At 41.1% G+C, this 19,448-nt stretch overlaps 1 protein-coding gene across 1 annotated transcript in view; it reads right to left on the reverse strand.

The window, feature by feature from the left end:
- Positions 1-534: 534 nt before the first annotated feature.
- Positions 535-19,448, reverse strand: part of LOC124789354 (4-hydroxybutyrate coenzyme A transferase) — a 134,845-nt gene continuing 115,931 nt past the window's right edge. Inside the window, exons 4-9 of the mRNA XM_047256681.1 lie at positions 4,630-4,720; positions 4,084-4,272; positions 2,473-2,688; positions 2,255-2,392; positions 2,037-2,165; positions 535-1,639 (exon numbers count right to left, since the gene is read on the reverse strand). Coding sequence (XP_047112637.1) covers positions 1,455-1,639; positions 2,037-2,165; positions 2,255-2,392; positions 2,473-2,688; positions 4,084-4,272; positions 4,630-4,720 — 948 coding nt within the window. The 3' untranslated portion in view covers positions 535-1,454. The remainder of the gene's footprint in view (positions 1,640-2,036; positions 2,166-2,254; positions 2,393-2,472; positions 2,689-4,083; positions 4,273-4,629; positions 4,721-19,448) is intronic.

The raw sequence follows: 19,448 nt of genomic DNA on the forward strand, positions 1-19,448 counted from the left end.
CACTTGGACTGGCTGGCACACCAACCCTCGATGTTAATCTGCCGGGCAGTTCGATCCAGAGGTGGCACACCTCCCCGCCTCTGAAGCAGCACCATAATACTTAACGCTATCCACGTGGCAAATATACTGTAAATCTGAAATTTTTTAATTGACACTTTTTTCAAGTATCAAAAATACTACACATATTTCATTTTTGTTCATTTGATTGCAGGAGGAAGAGATATAAACTTACAAAATAAAAAAAGGATTACATTACAACTGGAACCAGACAAACTGTTATAAGAGTGGAACACAACCTGCGCAATAATTCTTTCCTCGACTTTTTCATAACATTCATAGGAATGTAGTAAGAGGATGTTCTTTTACCCTTTGTTGGTGACAGAAGTTCACATCTACCTTGTGCCTGATAAGTAAGGAGTTGCACACAGTCTTATGAACTACTTTTTGGAAGCCTTTGATGTAATTCATTTGAAGACTGAAGCTGTTAAAATTACATATTTCAGGATTTGAATTTTATATTAATAATCTTCCAGATTTATAGGTTCTAAAAAGTATTTAATACAAAGTGAAATATTTTGCCAACCACCTCATCTCCATGCAGATGCGCATTCCTACAGCAAAATTTAAACAATAATATGTTTGACAGTTGTTTGATTATATTTCATGACACATAATTTACAGTGGAAAATAATATATTAAACATCACATAAAAGCTCCAACATTTATTTTAACAAGCAAGTAAAGGGGCGAAGACAAGCTTATTTTCATGTTCTCTTCAAAATCTTTGTAACAGGTATACAATGTTTAAGCAAAGAAACTGAACATTATGATGGACCACAATAATCTACTGAAATGTTATTGCTCTTAACCAGGTAGAAGCCTTCAAGTGTTTTATTTCCAGATCATGAGAAACAAAAACTGCATTTTGAACTTTATGCAGTATCCTTTGTTACACTTGAAGCCATGAAGGGCCATTCCACTGTTTTAGAACCAACTAAGTGTTTTAACAGTGGGAGGCAGAATTATTATGTCTGTGTCAGCTAGACAGTCTTCATCACCTTGGATTAAAATTCAGATCTAAAATTATTATAATTACATATTGTATATCCAAGTCTTAATTTTTAATGATTCACCTAAAATAACATGAGTGAACAATAACATAGTGAACTGCACGTTTAACAGATAATTTAGTTTTCACAATGATTACCTATTACACTCAAAAACATACATTTTGAAATGATTTCATATAAAATTTAAAAAATTGATGTGTAGTATGAATTAAACCTAAAATATTTCGATCAAGTTTCACTGGCTTGCAATCGTGCTATGGACTATTTCTTCCTCTTCATTTACATTGTGTTTGTTGCAGTTACTATTGTTCTGGCAAGTTCTGTTTAGTGGCAATCTAATGCCTTTATTATTCAAATAAGTAAATGCACAAGTTTTTTAACAGTTCAGGGTGCAGGCATAACTTTCAATCTGTCAAACGCTGCTTTCTCCAAAGCTTGCCGATGATTTGGATGAGCTATTTTAATCAATTCATATGCTCGCTGGCGCAAAGTCTTTCCAAACAGTTCAGCAATTCCATGCTCTGTCACCACATAATGAACATGAGCTCTTGTTGTTACAACACCAGCACCTAAGAATAGAAAGTTTCTCATTTTTAACACTTAATTTTTGCAGCGTATTACACTACTTGTCAATGTTAATCTATCACAAATTATATTTAGAATTTTGATGTTTCTGCAGTTGTTATTCATGGCTACAATGCAAGAATACAAATTAACTGATCATAGAGTAGGTAATGGGTGATACTTTGTTTTTGCCCTGTGCACTGTCTATGTAGGCATATGTATGATGAGAACAACACTGATGAACATGAAACACTTATAATTTCTTAGAGTACATCTGCTAGTGATCTAAACTGATAACTCCTCTCGAAATCTGTCATGTTCTTAAATCAAACTACATGTTTATTAACATGCACAAACAGTAACAACAGAAACAATCCAAACTTCAGTATAAACATCACTTACCAGGTTTGATAATAGGTACAATTTTGGATTCATTCTTCTTGGTTACAGATGGGAGAGCAATTATTGGTTTGCCTTTACCATCAAGAGCTTCTCCTGCACCTCTGATGAAATCTACTTGTCCACCAAAACCTGCAACATAAATTATTCCAGAATTTCTGTTTTGAAGTTGAAACATGACATAATAGGGCTCATAGAAATTTCCTGGACGTCATCCTTACCTGAATACATTCTTGTTCCTATAGAGTCTGATACTACTTGACCAGTAAGATCAACTTCAATACACGAATTTATAGCAGTCATGTTTGGATTCTGAGCAACAATTTTAGTGTTGTTCACATAATCCACTTCTTTCATTTCTGTAAGTAACCAAAAGCTTATTAACTTCTTGCATTATAGTAAACTAATGTGAAAACATGTTTCCATTTATTCATCTTACCTATGAACGGATTATCATCAACAAAATCATACAGTTTCTTTGTTCCAATTAGAAAACTGCCAATTATTTTTCCTTTGTGAATTGTTTTGCGATTGTTAGTAACGCAACCTTTCGCTACTAAGTCTACCAAACCAACGCTGAACATTTCAGAGTGGATGCCTAGATCTTTATGGTTTCCCAAAGCATTCAGAACTGCATCCGGTATACTACCAATACCTGAAGGGAAAAAGGAATAATTCACCATCATTAATAGTGTGAGAGAATCTGCATTTTAATGTAACTTTTCATTTGTAATAGCTATTTAAATATCTGTCTTTTCTTATTTTGTTTTAAAACTATGTAAGTGACTGTTTGAAATTGTTTGAGCTTAAGTAATGGAGCATTCTGTAGTTAAAATCTGTTAGTGCCCACTTACAAGGTACTAAAGATTTTAAAAAGTGCTTGTCACACAGCATCACTAAAAAATAGACATAAACTTTAAACATTACCAGTACTGCCAGTGCTATTTTTCTCTTCATAAAAGTACACAGATGAATATAATTACAAGAATTTGCATACGCACACAATTTTAGAAAACTATGTCAGTACTGAAAGCTCACCATTTCTGCATGGTGTGATTTAAGTTTGATGGAACACCCAAGCTGATAATAAGGATCTCTGTAATTACTCTGAGCTTTTCAGAAACAGACTGTAAACTTAAGTAGACAAACTAAGAAAAACATTTACAATAAATGTTTTTGCATCCTACTACAGAAACAAAACTGGCTAAATATGAACTAATATGTCAAGTAAAAAGTTTGTTTTTGACTGAAAATCTAGTGGAATAATATTCAAATAATGATGACTGCCCCAGCAAGGGTGGCCAAGCAGGTGTTTCTGTCATCATCTTACTTCCATTCAAAAATTTTCTTCTTCTTCACCTCATTGACAAAAATAAACATTACAACTATTATTTGTTACTCTATTGAAGTTGCAATTAGAAATGTCTTTTGTTTGCAAAGACTAGATTTGGAAATGGTGTCCATTATGAAACAATCACCTTAGTCATAAATAGTGAAACATAATAAACCAGAACATTTGCAAACAGCCTAAGTTGGCAAACATGATTAACACATGCAAAATCACCTACAACATAATCTCACTGCTTCTTGCCACCATACAGCACCCACCCTGATGCTGTGTGACAGCTCAAGATTGCCAACTGTAGCTATTTACAAACATGCTGGTCATACTATGTTTCAATAATTATGACAGAGGTGATTGATTGAAAACTGATGGTGTGTCCAAAACTAGCCCTCACAAATAAAGGGTATTTCTCACGGTGATTTTAACAGAGTTACAAACAGTAGTTTAGCACAAGTAAGTAGCTGACCCATTTTTCCTGTATCATGCTCGAGGTTCATAAAAAGTAAACAGTGAAAAACAAAAACTAAACATTTTTCTTCCCAAGAATGTACTATATTATCCAACTGTTATGAGACAAGGTAGTAGTTATAAAAAAATAACTATAAAAATCGGTTTTCTTTCTTTCTACAGGGGAAGAAATCACATAAGAGTGTGAGATAAATTAATGTATGTAAACAACACTAAATTTCTTTTGAAAGATCTCACCCATCTGAAGAGTAGCACCATCACAAACAAGGTTTGAAGCAATGTGTTGTCCAATCTTAGTTTCTTCTTCATTTGGTGGTTGACCTCCATGTTCAGGCAATGGACAATCCATTTTCACAGCATAATCAAAATGGGACACGTGCACCAGAGCATCACCAAATGTGCGGGGCATATGGCAATTAACATGTGCTAGAACAAAAATTATTATTTCCATCAAACTTTATGTGAAGAACTAAATGTTTGTTACACATAACACCAATACAAAAAGCAGTAAATGAGGCTGTCTCTCATAGAAGTATCCTGAATGGGTAGTAAAAGTAGTGATGTGAATACTCTAGCAGTTGACAACACTGAAGAAAATTAGGCACACAACAAATTCAGTCCTGATTTGCAGCAGAGTACTTGGGAGCACAGAAGGCATGTTATAAATTGTACACTGGCCAATGCCTGCAGCCATTTGACAGTCTTTAAATTTAGTTCCTTTATAACGTGATTTGTTTTTCACAGCAGGTTCTACATTTTATTAAAAAATACGTACTGACTTACCTACAATAATTTTTGAATATGTTATTGCAGCACGCACACAGTCTACACTAGTTCCCAGGCTACAGTAGCCATGTCGGTCTGGTGGAGAAACCTGCAACATTGAATTAGTCAGTCAAATGTAGTTTTACAACTGAAATTACACATGATGATGATCTTGAATTTTAAAATGCTTACAGCAGGAAATTGGAATGTGCAGTTAGAATTATAGTTTATTCCTCTCAAGATATACATTTACAAACCATTTGATCAGTTAGTTTGTTGCTCCATAGATCGTATCACAATAAACATTAGCATATGGGACATTTAGATGGAGTAAACACAGAGTGTGAAAAAAAATATTTATATGGCTAAATGCAGCCCATTTACATGATCTTTCTCTGTAAAAGTGACAGACTATTTCTACTCAAAATTTTCCCTATTGTACAGAAGGAGCTGTTAATACAGAAGGAGCTGTTAAGGAGATACTTTTCTTTACTCTGCATTTGGAAACACTTCAGCTACCTGTCAAACTCTTATTTTGATGGACAGGTTATCGAACAGTACAGTTTTGTAATTGCACACTTCATCCCTTTCTGTGTCAAAGTTAGGATCATTAAAGGGTAATGCAGATCATTTTAGAATTTTTGTGCAGAGTAGTTATTGATACCTGTGGAGTTGCCCTTCTTAAACAGCGGCCTATTGGCATCATGTTTAATTCAGTCTGGGAAAATATCCTGAATTAACGATGCACTACAGAAGAATCTACGTACATTACATATTACCAGACCGCAACTTTTTAATGCCTTGCCAGAAATCCATCCACACGAACTTTCACTTTTTAGTAAAGATCTTTCTTATTTCAGAAGAGGATGTCAGTTTAATTTTTATTTTATTTTATGTTCTCTGTATAGCTGCTTCACTGTACTGTTTTTTCTTTCTTTTTTGAACTACATGCACCAATTTTTCCACCTTTTCAGTAAAAACAGACTAAAAAAATCTGGCACACAATAGCTGTCTTTTGCAATGCTTCTGTTCTATTTAACAGGAATAATGTCATCTACAGCTTCCTCTGTGTGTCTCAAAAATATTCCATACTAATTTTCTTCTATTGTGTGATCTGTCAGTTTCAGACAAGATGTGCATAATCCTGGGATTTTATTTATTTATTTTACAAGTTTTCTCAACATAAAATAGAGAAGTATCTATAGGGAAGTATCTCTGGATCTTTACGTGTTCTGGGTATTTTGCCCAAGTCCTCCTTTTCTTTGCAAAGAGCCTGACACCTGCTATGATACAAAGGTCACTATATTTTCATGGAAACTACTTCCATTAACGGATACAAAGACTACAAGCTTATTAAGAAATATTATGAATTTAGAACTAGAATCAGGTTCAATGTAAACTCCATCGCATCCAACATATTTTAAGCTTTCTTTAAAAATCTTCAGTAATTTTGTCAATCAATCTCACTATTTAAATTGCTTCTGGCCTGGACATTAAGCCAAATTACATAATGTGATTAACGGGACATCATGATCTGACCATCTGTTCACCACAGAATAGGCATGTCTTTCTAGGTTCTACTTGTTGTTTGAATACATTATCTATCAAGCTGCTACTGTCTTAAACAGCTCTGGTAGGGAAATTTACGATTTATACTAAACTGTAAGTGGCTAACGGTACATCTAGATGACTTTTCCTGTCAGATACAGTTCAAGAAATTTACATTAAAATCACTACAAATTAAAAATAATTTTAAAAAGTTCATGATGATCACTTCATTGGCGAAAGATCCCAGACTAGTCCCCCATTTGGATCTCTGACACTGGACTGCCAAGGAGGAAGTGACCAGGAGAAAAAGTTTGAACAACCTATGAAAGGATAACATTGTATGAGGTGGGGTGTGGAATGTCTGAAGTTTGGATGTGGTAAGAAAGCAAGAAAATCTGAAAATGCTAAGGCTCAATCTACATATAGGGTGACAGTTATAGAACTGTATGAAATAAAATTGTCAAATTCTGAATATTTTGCATTAGGGCTTTCAAACTGCAAGGTTGGCTGTGGGGCATGATGGGAATTTTGATGTGAATATGGCTTAGTTTAGTGGCAAAGCTCACTTTCATTTGGATGGGTTCATCAATACACAAAATTGGCACTTTTAGGGGGCTGAGAATATGCATTTCAATGGGTGACTGTGTGGTGTGCGATGTCCTGTCATGGAATAATAGGTGCGATATTCCATGATGGCATGGCGACCACCGAATGGTATGTGAAGGTTTTGGAACATAATTTCATTCCCTTTATCCAAGGAGACCCTGATTTTGAGAAGATGAGGTTCGTGCAAGATGGAGTTCGACCCCATCGAAGCAGGAGGGTGTTTGATGTCCTGGAGGAGCACTTTGGGGATCGCACTCTGGCTCCGGGGTACCCAGAGGCCACTGGCATGGGCCTCGATTGGCCACCATATCCTTTGGATCTGAATACATGTGACTCCCTTTTTGTGGGGCTATATTAAAGACAAGGTGTACAGCAATAACTTCAAAACCACTGATGAGCTGGAAACAGCCATTCAGGAGGTCATCGAAAGCATCTATGTTCCGACATTTCAGCAAGTCATTCAAAATTTCGCCATTCATTTGCGCCACATGATCATCAAGAATGGCAGACATATCGAACATGTCATAACGTAAATCCAAGTATCTGTAGCAACATTCACATGTTGAATAAAATGTGTACACTCCGTAGTTTGTAAATATTCCACTTTTTTTCATACAGTCCAATAATGGTCACCCTGCATAGGGGGGAGGGGTAAGTGAAATAAAACAGAAAGAAGATAAGTTTTCTGATCAGATGAGTATAGTGTAATATAAGGCATTAAATGGAATAAGGGGAGTAGGACTCACAATAAATCGAAAAGTAGGGCAGAGAGTGAGCAGTACTGTGAACAGTTAAGTGACAGCACTGTTCTCATCAGAACTGACAGCAAACCATGACCAACAACAATATATAACAAAAAGAGGTATATGTGTCAATGTCACAAGCGGAAGATGAAGAGAGAGGGAGGAACTATATGAGGGCACTCAACAAGTAATATAATATGTAAAGGGAAAAGAAAATCAAATAGCATGGGGGAATGGAATGCAGTTGTAGGGGGAGGAGTAGAAAAAAGGGTTATGGGAGAATATGGGCTTGGTACTCGGAATGAGAGAGGAGAAAGACTAATTGAGTTTTGTAATAAATTTCAGCTAGTAATAGTGAATATTCTGTTCAAGAATTACAAGAAGAGGTGGTATAATTGTGAAAGGCTGGGGAGGGGGGAGATAAGAAAAGATTTCAGTTAGATTACATCATGGTCAGGCAGAGATTTCAATATCAGACATTGGATTGTAAGGCGTACCTAGGAGCAAGTATCGACTGATCACAATTTAGAAATGACGAGGAGTAGGATGAAGTTTAAGAGAGTAATCAGGGAGAATCAATGCACAAGGAACTGGGACACAGAAGTACTAAGGAATGATGAGCTGTACTGTAAGATCTCTGAGGCTACAGACACTGCGATAATGAATAGCTCAGTAGGCAGTTCAGTTGAAGATGAACGGACATCACTAAGAAGGGCGATCACAGAAGTTGGAAAGAAAAACACAGATACAAGGAAGGTAACTGTGAGGAAACTACAGGTAAAAGAAGAAATACTTCAACTGTCCGATGAAAGAAGTACATACAGAAATGGTCCTGGAAATTCAGGAATGCAGAAACTCAACTCACTTAGGAATGAAATAAACAGGGCATTCAGGGAAGCTGAGATGAAATTATTGCATGAAAGATGTAAAGAAATCAAAAAAGAAATGATTGTCTGAACGACTGACTGAGCATACAGAAAAGTCAAAACAATCTTCGGTGAAATTAAAAGAAAGGGTGCTAACATTAAGAGTGAAATGGGAATTCCACAGCTAAAAGCAAAGGAGAAAGTGAACAGATAGATTTCCGGAAAGCATTTGATACGGTGCCCCATTGCAGGCTGTTAACGAAGCTATGAGCATACGGAATAAGTTCACAGATATGTGAGCGTTTTGAAGACTCTTTAAACATCAGAACCCACTATGTTGCCCTCGTCCGCAAGCATGTATCAGAGATAAGGATATCATCAGGAGAGTGCCAGGCAAGTGTGATAGGATCACTATTGTTCTCTATATACATAAACAATTTGGCTGACAGGGTGGGCAGCAATCTGCAGTTGTTTGCTGGTGATGCCATGTGAAGATATGCGACGACTAAGTCGAAATATCCAGTTGGTGTGATGAATGGTAGCTAGCCCCAAATGTGGAAAAATTTAAGTTAACGCATATGCGTAGGGAGGTCAAACCCGTATTGTTTGGATACAGTATTATTAGTGTCTTGCTCGACAACACAGTCACGTTTAAATATCTCGGCAAAACGTTGCAAGGCAACATGAGGTGGAATGAACATGTGAAAACTGTGGTAGGAAAGGCGAACGGTCAACTTTGGTTTATTGGGAGAATTTTAGGAAAGAGTGGTTCAGCTATAAAGGACACTGGTGTGACCTATTGTTGATTACTGCTGGAGTGTTAAGATCTGTACCAGGTTGGACTGAAGGAAGACATCGAAGCAATTCAGAGGCAAGCTGCTAGATTTGTTACCAGTAGGTTTGAACAACATGTAAGTGTTACAGAGATGCTTCGAGAACAAAATAAGAATCCATGGGTGTAAGGCAATGTTCTTTTCAAGGAACACCATTGAGAAAATTTAGAGAACTGGCATTTGAAATTAATAGCCCAATGATTCTACTGCCACCAATACAAACAGTGCATAAGGACCATGAAGATAAGATACGAGAAGTTAGGCCTCATACAGAGACATAGACAGTCTTTTCTCCCTCATTCTATTTGTGAGTGATACATGAAAGGAAATGATTAGTAGTTGCACAGGATAGCCTCCACCATGCACCATACTGTGGCTTGTTGAGTATCTATGTAGATGAAGATGGAGATGCAAGTGGAATGAGTACACTGAGAGCCTCTAGGAGGGGAAGGACTTGTCTGGTGACATGACAGAAGAAGAATCAGAAGTCAATAGGGAAGAGATAGGAGCTGCAGTATTAGAATCAAAAGTTAGAAGAGCTTTGGAGGACTTAGGATCAAATAAGGCAGAAGGGATTGATAACATTCAATCAAAATTTCTAAAATCATGGAAGGAAGTAGCAACAAAATGACTATTCACATTGGGGTGCAGAATGTATGCGACTGGTGATATACCATCAGACTTTCGGAAAAACATCATCCACACAGCTTCGAAGATTGCAAAAGCCAACAAATGTGAGAATTATCACACTATCAGCTTAGCAGCTTATGCATCCACGTTGCTGACAAGAATAATATACAGAAGAATGGAAAAGAAAACTGAGGACCTGAAAGGCGAAGGCACCAAACCAGCAGTTCTGACATTGCGGTCAAAACAATGTTGAAAGGATTTGTTTATCTATCAACAGTATTCAAAAGAGTGTCAAATGGTGCATTATGTTTGAAATTCTGAGAAGCAGAGGGGTAAGCTAAAGACAAAGACTGGTAATATACAACATGTACAAGAATCAATATTGAACAGTGCAAGTGGTAAGTTGGTTTACAAGGGGGCGGAGAGGGGGGGGGGGGGGGGGGGTACCAAACTGTGAGGTCATTGGTCCCTTGTTCCCAGTAGAACAATTATCCAAAGAAAAGAAAATAACAAAGAAGACGTACAGCACGATAACAGGAGAAAGGAACAATCACTTCAATGGACAAAACATGACAAGAAAATCTGGCACAAGAAACAGGGAGAAGAGATTAGACGCAAGAAAGCAGGTTACCATGCCTGGCTGACCATGAGAATAAAAAAGGAGAAACCAGCCACTCTGCAACACATTAAAATCTCCACCCTGAAAGTCCTAGGGTGGAGGACACAGAGGGACAAAGGACATGCACTAAAACTCAGATCAAATGATAAAACCCACCCTAATGAATAAAACGTAAAACTAAAGCTGCTGTTGAGGCATTGTAGCCCAACACTGAAAGTAGGGTGCTGGGAAAGTTAAAAGTCCACTGCAAAGCGGATAAAAGTGGGCAATCCAGGAAGAGGCAGATGACAGTCATTTGGGAGCCACTGCGCCACTGAGGTGGGTCTTTGCGGCGGACAAAGTAACCATGTGTGAGCCACATATGGCCAATATGGAGCCAACAAAGGCCAACTGATTTCCTGCGAGAAGCCCGCAGGGAGGATTTTCACGCATTCGCAGTCTCCTTAATGACACACAGTTTGTTGAGCATGCTGATATGCCACTCCGACTCCCAAGGCCAAAAAATCTTGCGGTGTAAGGCAAAACACAAATCAGTTTCAGAGATGCCCATCTCCATGAATGGTTTCCGCGTAGCCTGTTTGGCCAGTCTATCAGCAAGTTTGTTGCCCGGGATTCCTGTGTGTCCTGGGGTCCACACAAACACAACTGAGTGACTGGACCATTCCTGGGCAGAGATGGACTCCTGGATGTTCGTTACCAAAGGATGGCAATGGTAGCACTGGTCAATAGCTTAAAAGCTGCTCAGGGAGTCAGAACAGATAAGAAACGACTCACCAGAACAGGAAGGGATGTATTGAAGTGCACGAGATATGGCCACAAGCTCTGCAGTGAATACACTGCAGCCAGCAGGCAAGAAATGCTGTTCAATACGGCCTCTGTGGACACAGGCACAGCCAACATTACATTAAGCCATCGAGCCATGTGTAAACAACTTCAGAGCCCCGGAACACATCAAGAATCTAGAGGAATTGACAATGGAGAGTGGCAGGGTTAACTGAGTCCTTAGGGCCATGCAGAAGGTCCAGATGAAGCTTCAGCCGAGGTATATACCATGGAGGTGTACGTAAATGGACCCAAAGTAGATGTGGTAAAGGCAAGGACTCAAGTTCAGAGAGAAGGGATCGCATGCGAACCACAATTGTGAGCCCTGACCTGGGCCGCCAATGCGGGAGATGAACTGCTGCAGTTGGAAAAAGGAGACAGTAATTTGGATTCTCAGGAGAACTACGAATGTGGGCAACATAACTGGTGAGCAGTTGTGCATGTCAGATCTGAACTGTAGGGACTCCAGCCTCCACCAGTGCGCTTGTCACCGGACTCGTCCTAAAAGCTCCTGTCGCTAGGCAAATGCCACAGTGATGCACTTCGTAGAGTAAATGCAATGCTGAAGGTGCCGCCAAACTGTAAACCAGACTCCCATAGTCAAGACAGGATTGAACAAAGGCTCTGCAGAGCTGCGGCAGCTTAGAGCGATCTGCACCCAAGTTGGTGTTGCTCAGGAGTGGAGCGCATTGAAGTACTGCCAGCACTTCCGCTTAAGCTGACGAAGGTGAGGCAGCCAAGCCAATCGGGCATCAAAAACCAGTCCTAAGAATCGATATGTCTCCACTATAGTGAGTGGATCGTCATTAAGATAAAGTTCTGGTTCTGGAAAAACGGTACGACGCCGACAAAAGTGCATGACACACGACTTTGAGGCTGAAAACTGGAAGCTGTGCCTGCACCTTGTGAATGGCTTCCTGTAGGCACCGCTCAGCAACACCAGTCCTGGTGGAGCAGTACGAACTGCAGAAGTAATCCACATACAGAAAGGGTGAGATTGATGGCCCTACAGCTGCTGCTAGACCATTAATGGCCACTAAAAATAGAGATACACTCAATACAGAGCCCTGTGGGACCCTATTCTCCTGGATATGGGGGAAACTATGGGAGGCACTAACTTTGACATGGAAAGTACAAAGATATTGGAAATTCTGGATAAAAATCAGGAGCAGGCCTCGGAGACCCCATTCGCATAATGTAGCAAGGATATGATGTCGCCACGTGGTGTCGTGTGCTTTTCGTAAATCAAAAAAGGTGGCAACAAGGTGTTCAGATGGCAGACTCCAGGGACACAAGATTATCAGTGGTAGAGTGACCAAGGCGGAATCCGCCCTGGCACGGAGCCAATAGGCCATGTGACTCCAGGACCCAACCCAACCGCCGATACACCATATGTTCCATCAGCTTACAAAGAACGTTTGTGAGGCTATTCACATCAAGCGGGTTTGAGCACTGGTATGATGGTGCTCTTCTGTCCGTGCGATGGAAAGATGCCATCACATCAGATCCAATTGAAGATCATGAGAAGATGTCGCTTTTAGTCCGACGAGAGATGTTTACTCACCAGACTGTGGATCCGATCTGGCCCAGCAGCTGTGTCGGGGCAATTTGCAATGGCACTGAGGAACTCCCACTCTGTACATGGGGCGTTATAGGGTTCACTGTGGCGTGTAATGATGAGAGGACTTTCCCTTCTATCCACCATTTGAGAGTGCGAAAGGCTGGGGGATAATTCTCCGATGCAGAGGCGCGAGCATAGTGCTCAATGAAGTGTTCAGCAATCGCATTCGCATTGGTAGACAGATAACACGGCATTTATATTAAATTCAGGAACACCTGTTGGGGTCTGGTACCCAAAAACTCGTTTCTTCTTTGTCCAGGGAAGGTGACGTATGGCACCCAATGGTCAAGACATCTCTCTCCCAACACTCCTGCATCCGTATTTTGATGAGCTGGTGGATGCGGGCATAGAGTCATTTAAAGGCTATGATGTGCTGCTCCAGGGAAGGGTGCCGCTTATGCCGCTGTAGAGCTCGCTGATGGCCCTTAATTGCCTCAGAGACTTCCGGCGACCACCAAGGGACTGTCTTTCACCAGGGGCACCCTAAAGAATGAGGGATCGTGTTTTCCACTGCCAAAACGATCGCTGCAGTTACCTGCTCAACCACCACATCGATGTACCATGTGGAGGAGATTCAATGGTGACAGCAGAGGTGAAATCATCCCAGTCGGCCTTGTTTAAAGCCCATCTGGGCAGGCATCCATAGGCCTGACGACGGGGCAGTGACAGGAAGATGGGGAAGTCATCGCTACCAAACAGGCCGTCATGTGCTCTCCAGTGGATAGATGGGAGAAGGCCAGGACAGCAAACCAAGAAATTAATGACCAAATATGTGCCATGTGCCACACTGAAATGTGTGGAGGAATCTGTACAGAGGTTGAGTTGTGATGGTAAATTTTCGACATCTCTGCCTCGGCCAGTGAGCAAGGTGCCATCCCACAAAGGGTTATGAGCAAAAAGTTCCAAAACTAGGAAAGGTTTAGGGAGTTGATCAATCAGTGCAGCCAATGCATTCAGGGATACTACACCATCTGGAGAAGATATACGTTGCAGACAGTTATTTCCTGCGTTGTCCTTATCCTGACAGCCACAGCTTCAAGAGAGGTTTGAAGGGGCACAGGTTCACTGTATACTGAGTTCAGGACATAAACACAAACTCCAGCTGACACATTATTATAGACAGTACGGTTCTTGTAATATCCTCTATAGCCGCGGAGGGCAGGGGTCCACACTTCCGGGAACCACGTTTCCTGGAGGGCAATGCAGAAATCATGTGTAAAGCTTAACAGTTGCCCGAGCTCAGCCAGGTGGTGGAAAAAACCACCGCAATTCCACTGGAGGATGATGTGATCGTGAGACTGGGAAGGCATGGAACACTCCATGAGGTAGTCTACGCCTCAGGGTCACCTGCTGCCACAGACTTAGTTCCTGAACAGGTTATATCCATTGTATCCGAGGGTCTGGCAAGATCTAGGTCCTCGGCAGGTGCCAGAATCTTCAAGTCATCCTCAGACGCAGAGCTTGTAGGCTGCGGTGATGTGGGTGCCACCACAATTTCCTTGGTTTTGGGGGTCTTCTTTCTGGATTTCCCTCACTGATCCTTGGGTTTCTCTGGCTGGGAAAGCGTCACTGATTCCGTCTCTGGGACGGAGGATGATCATGAAGCCCTGCAACCAGCTGCTTTTGGGCCCTTCAGCCACTGGTGGGTGTCATCTTTCCTGCTAGCAGAAACCTGATAGTTGGGGGGACACTGCTCCTGAGGTAGGTGGTGCGGGAGCAACAGGAAGGGAAGTGGCACCCCACCATCGAGGGGGCAGGTGTAGTCTTCCGGCTCTGAGAGGCAACTGGAACTCTTGGAACTGATGGGATTACAAATGTTCTCGTAGTGGAGGCATAAGAGGTGGTCTAGCCACAGGATGTAGGTGTTCAAATTTCCTCTTAGCCTCAGTGTAGGTCAGTCGGTCCAGGGTCTTGTACTCTATGATTTTCCTTTCTTGCTGTTAAATCCTGCAGTCTGGTGAGCAAGGGGAGTGATACTTTCCGCAGTTGACACAGATGGGAGGTGCGGCACATGGAGTATTGGGACTGGATGGACGTCCATAATCTCGACATATGATGCTGGAAATACAGTGGGAAGATGTATACGCCAACTTCCAGCACTTAAAGCCCTGCACTGGGAGAGGGATATATGACTTGACACCACGGCAGTAGATCATCACCTTGACCTTCTTGGGTAATGTATCACCCTTGAAGGCCATGATGAAGGCACTGGTGGCATACTGATTATCCCTCAGACCACAATGGACGCGCTGGATGAAATGAACTCCTCGTCGCTCTAAGTTGGCGAGCAGCTCGTCATCAGACTGCAAAAGAAGGTCCCTGTGGAACATAATACCCTGGACCATATATAAGCTCATATAAGGCATGATGGTTACAGAAACATCGCCCAGCTCGCCACAACCGAGTAACGCCCATGAATGGGCAGAGGATGCTGTTTTGATCAAGACTGACCTAGATCTCATTTTGGACAAGCCCTCCACCTCCCCAAACTTGTCCTCTAAACGCTCTACAAAAAACTGAGGCTTCATCAAGACAAAGGGTTCCCCAACAGCTCTGTTACATATGAGGTACCGGGGCGAATAAGGTTCGCTGCCATCCTTAGCCTGGTGTTCCTCCCATGGTGTGGCCAGGAAGGGGAATGATTTAGGATCATACTTATTTGCACTGCACTGAGACTTAGAACACTTAGAGACTGCTAGCGTTCGATCACCAGCAAGTGATGACGTGGTACGCTTCATCGCGCATCAACTGCCCTCATGCCACCCACTCCAATCAGGGGCCCTCCCCACAGGCACCACACAGCAGCAGCAGCAGCAAAGGCCACCTGGCAGGATGCCCATTGCCTAGAGCCCCAATGCCCCATGGTGACGGGCATCTACTCCTTGGCATACATGGGAATCCCCGTGTAGTCAGGGGGCTACAACCAACAGGGTTCATGGCGACCCCACCACAACAGACTGGCTACCATGCTGGATATGAGTTGCAAAGAATTCCTTGGTCATCGTCGGTGCAGAAAACGACACTGCGTAGTGGGTGGAGGAAAACGCTCCCAGGAAGGTTTCCTCGCCAAAGAGATGGAGGATGAGCGGGACTGCAATGCCTCAATGTGATCAATAAATAAATGAAATCAAGGAATTCTGCTACCTAGACAGCAAAACCACCCATGACAAGTGGAGCAAGGAAGACATAAAAAAGCAGACTAGCACTGACAAAAAGGGCATTAAATTTCTGAAAATATTCATTTGAAGCACAGCATTGTATGGCAGAGGGACATGGACAGTGGGATACTAACAGAAGAGAATTCAAGCATTTGAGATGCGGTGCCACAGAAAAATGTTGAAAATGAGGTGGAATGATAAGGTAAGGATTGAGGAGGTTCTCTGCAGACTAGACAAGGAAAGGAATGCATGTAAAACACTGACAAGAAAAAGGGACAGAATGGTAGCACATCTGTTAAGACATCAGGTACAAGAGGGAGCTGTAGAGGGAAAAAAAACTGCAGAAGAAGTCAGAGACCAAAATAAATCTAGCAAATAATTGATGACATAGGCTGCAAGTGCTACTCTGAGATGAAGAGGTTGGCACAGGAGAGGAATTCGTGGCAGGCCACATCAAATTAGTTAGATGACACATTATGATTTTCTAACCCTGTGGGTATCTGCTGTAAAGACAGACAAATGCAAGTGATATCAGTATCTTTCAGTCTACTCAGATACTGCTGACAAAGTAACACCTCATTTACTTTACTTTTGACCCCTCTAACACAGTGACGAAGAACGCTGATTTCAGTGTTCACTCTATTATTATAAGATGAACTGGGAGTCTTTGTCAATTCCATTTCCTATTATTTTCCATCTGAATTCTGAATCTGACCCTGAAGTCGACGTCTCACCTGACACCAATAACCACAGTGATTTGCCTTTGTCTCTCTCAAGTTTCCTGGTGATTGTTGTTCTAACTTGTCCTTACCCCTCCTACTCAGGGATGGGTCATGTAAAGGGTATTTCCACCTTCTTATAGCAATTACTGAAACTGAACAGCAGAGTCAACCCAGCACTTGTCATGGCGCTAAAGAACCTACATACAACCCACATTTATGTGCTCAATAGCTACTCCTATTCAGGTCAGGTCATCTTTAATTTGGTACTTCTGTTTTTAGCAAGGCTGTTTCCAGTTCCCTCAACAATCAACACCCGGTCTGCTTAGGTACATTTTTACACATTTGTTCTAAGGTTTCTGTTACATGTTTGAACATTTTATTTTTCATGTAACTGCTGCCCCACATCCCTCCTATGACTGGTACCTAGCAGCAGAACTCTTCCTATTCTGTTTTTTACCTGAATTATCTGTATGTTTCTTAGCATTGTTGTTTACTTTTGATCAGCAATAGTACTGGATGGCTCGTAATGTGTCAACAAATGATTAACTTCCAAAACCAAGCCATGTTGTAATTGAATGGTGTCTCCACCTGTTGATGTCTTATGGGTTTGATAGAGATGATTATTGCTGGGAACTGGCCGAAAGAACTGTTTTACAGGATTTATACCGAAAAAATTCTTGATAAGATATTGTATGACCATATATACCGCAGGGCTGTTCATGCACACATCCTCCCTCATACTGTTTTGGCTGCTTTAATTTGATAAAGACAACTCATCTACTCGGTCAGATTATCTACTCTTCTGACATATCCATCATTTTGAGGGCAGATGATGCAGCATTCAATCCCAGCAATACTGAAGAAAATTTAAAATCGTTATCTTATTGCTACACTACAGACTGAGTACTTCACTTGAGTACACTAACAGGAAAGTCCAATAAAGCTGAATGGATGGGGGATTGGAACCTGTAAGACAAATGTGTCAAATAAATGATTCCCTCTCATTTCAACTGTGCTAGGAGTGCACATCTACACTAGCAGAACAGTATCAGCCCAAGGCACACAACGGATTCTCAAGACTTTCACATGTCTATAGCTAAGGCTGACATACTATGCAACATACTGAAAATTCTAATCAGGCATCTGATCAGACATGACAATGGAACAGCCCTGGAACATATCCCAATAGGGGCAGTTAAGAATTACGGATGATTCATGGCTGCAGCATATGGGATGTTGTGTCATCTCAATGGACTTTGGATTATGCTAAATCTCTAAAAAGACTGGACAAGTAGGGATGGTTACAGAGGTATATCCAAGAATATATAGATATGGTGCCTTCCCGTGTAGTCAGTGATAATCTTCAAACTGAGAAGTTATGTGTGTGGTTATGAAAACACCTTTCCTTGATAAGGAGATAGTGTCACCTGCAATTGGAACAATCAGTTACATACAGGTGAGCTCGAGGAACTCATCAACTAAGGGAAGAAACTGGTGGGAGAGAACTTTTAAGATGTAAAGTGCAAACAAAAGAATAATGTGGCAATATGGTTACTCTAGCTTCAGTTTCATGTACACTGAAAATTTCAAACACAAAAGTTGTAGTCAAACCTCTTATTCCCTTCCCATGGGTGTGCGTTGCCAAGCAATCTGATGATTATCATGCAAAATTTTTGTAATTTTGGCTTGAGACCTTTCCAGGGTCTCTTCATCAGGATGGCACAAGGGCACAAACTAATCATTGTATGCAGCATTCACTCCAATACAGGAAGATGTGGACCTTGGTATGCTCACTTATGCAATCAAATGCTTCTACTGAAAGTTGCACGGATGATGACTACAATAGCCATCTCCGAGTCAGTGTGCCAGATCTATGTGGACTATGTGCAAGAGCCGTTCCTCTTGTAATGTTATGGAAGTTCTTGACAGGCATCCTAATGACATCCATTACGAACTCAGTAAATAGCACAACACATTGAGCTTTACTGCACTCACCAACAAAATTCATCTTCTTGATCACAATAGCCACTGCACTGTTGCAGGAAAGATTTTTATCCACTGACACAAACAAATGGAACTTTATTTCAATGCTGATGACTGAAATAGAAGTAAGGGCATCATAGTTAGGCAGAAAATAGAAGATGCCAATTTGGTGATTGTGAATACTGCTGTATCAAATTTGCTACTTTGACTGTGTCACCATCATTGGTGAAGAATTAGATATCCTAGTACTGCCGACAGCATTATCCTCTTCTCAAAATAACATATTTTTCCCAAATAGTATGATGATTGTTGTTCCAGAATTTTATACTCATCAACATGGTACCAATTCAAATCCACAGGGCATTCCTTTCCTTCATCCAGAAAGTGGGTATGATGCTACCTTAACCCCTTTTCGACAAGGGGAGACGAAAGTGTGTGATTTCGCAGTGTCTTTAAACAGCCGGACATAACAGTACACGAAGTTTTTGCAGCACAGGAAAAGTTTTCTTATGACATGGTATGGCAGAAACATCACCCCAGATACCACTGACTATCTTCCGTACCAACAATGTCAAAACTGTGGCAAAACCCAAATCCTAACTGAAGAGGCTGCCACCTACCCAATCTTTTCATACCTACGAAAAGATTCCATCAGTTTAAAATGACCATGCTAGAAAGAGGTGCCG

The sequence above is a fragment of the Schistocerca piceifrons genome, chromosome 3 (assembly GCF_021461385.2).
Source record: "Schistocerca piceifrons isolate TAMUIC-IGC-003096 chromosome 3, iqSchPice1.1, whole genome shotgun sequence".
NCBI classification, from domain to species: Eukaryota; Metazoa; Arthropoda; class Insecta; order Orthoptera; family Acrididae; genus Schistocerca; species Schistocerca piceifrons.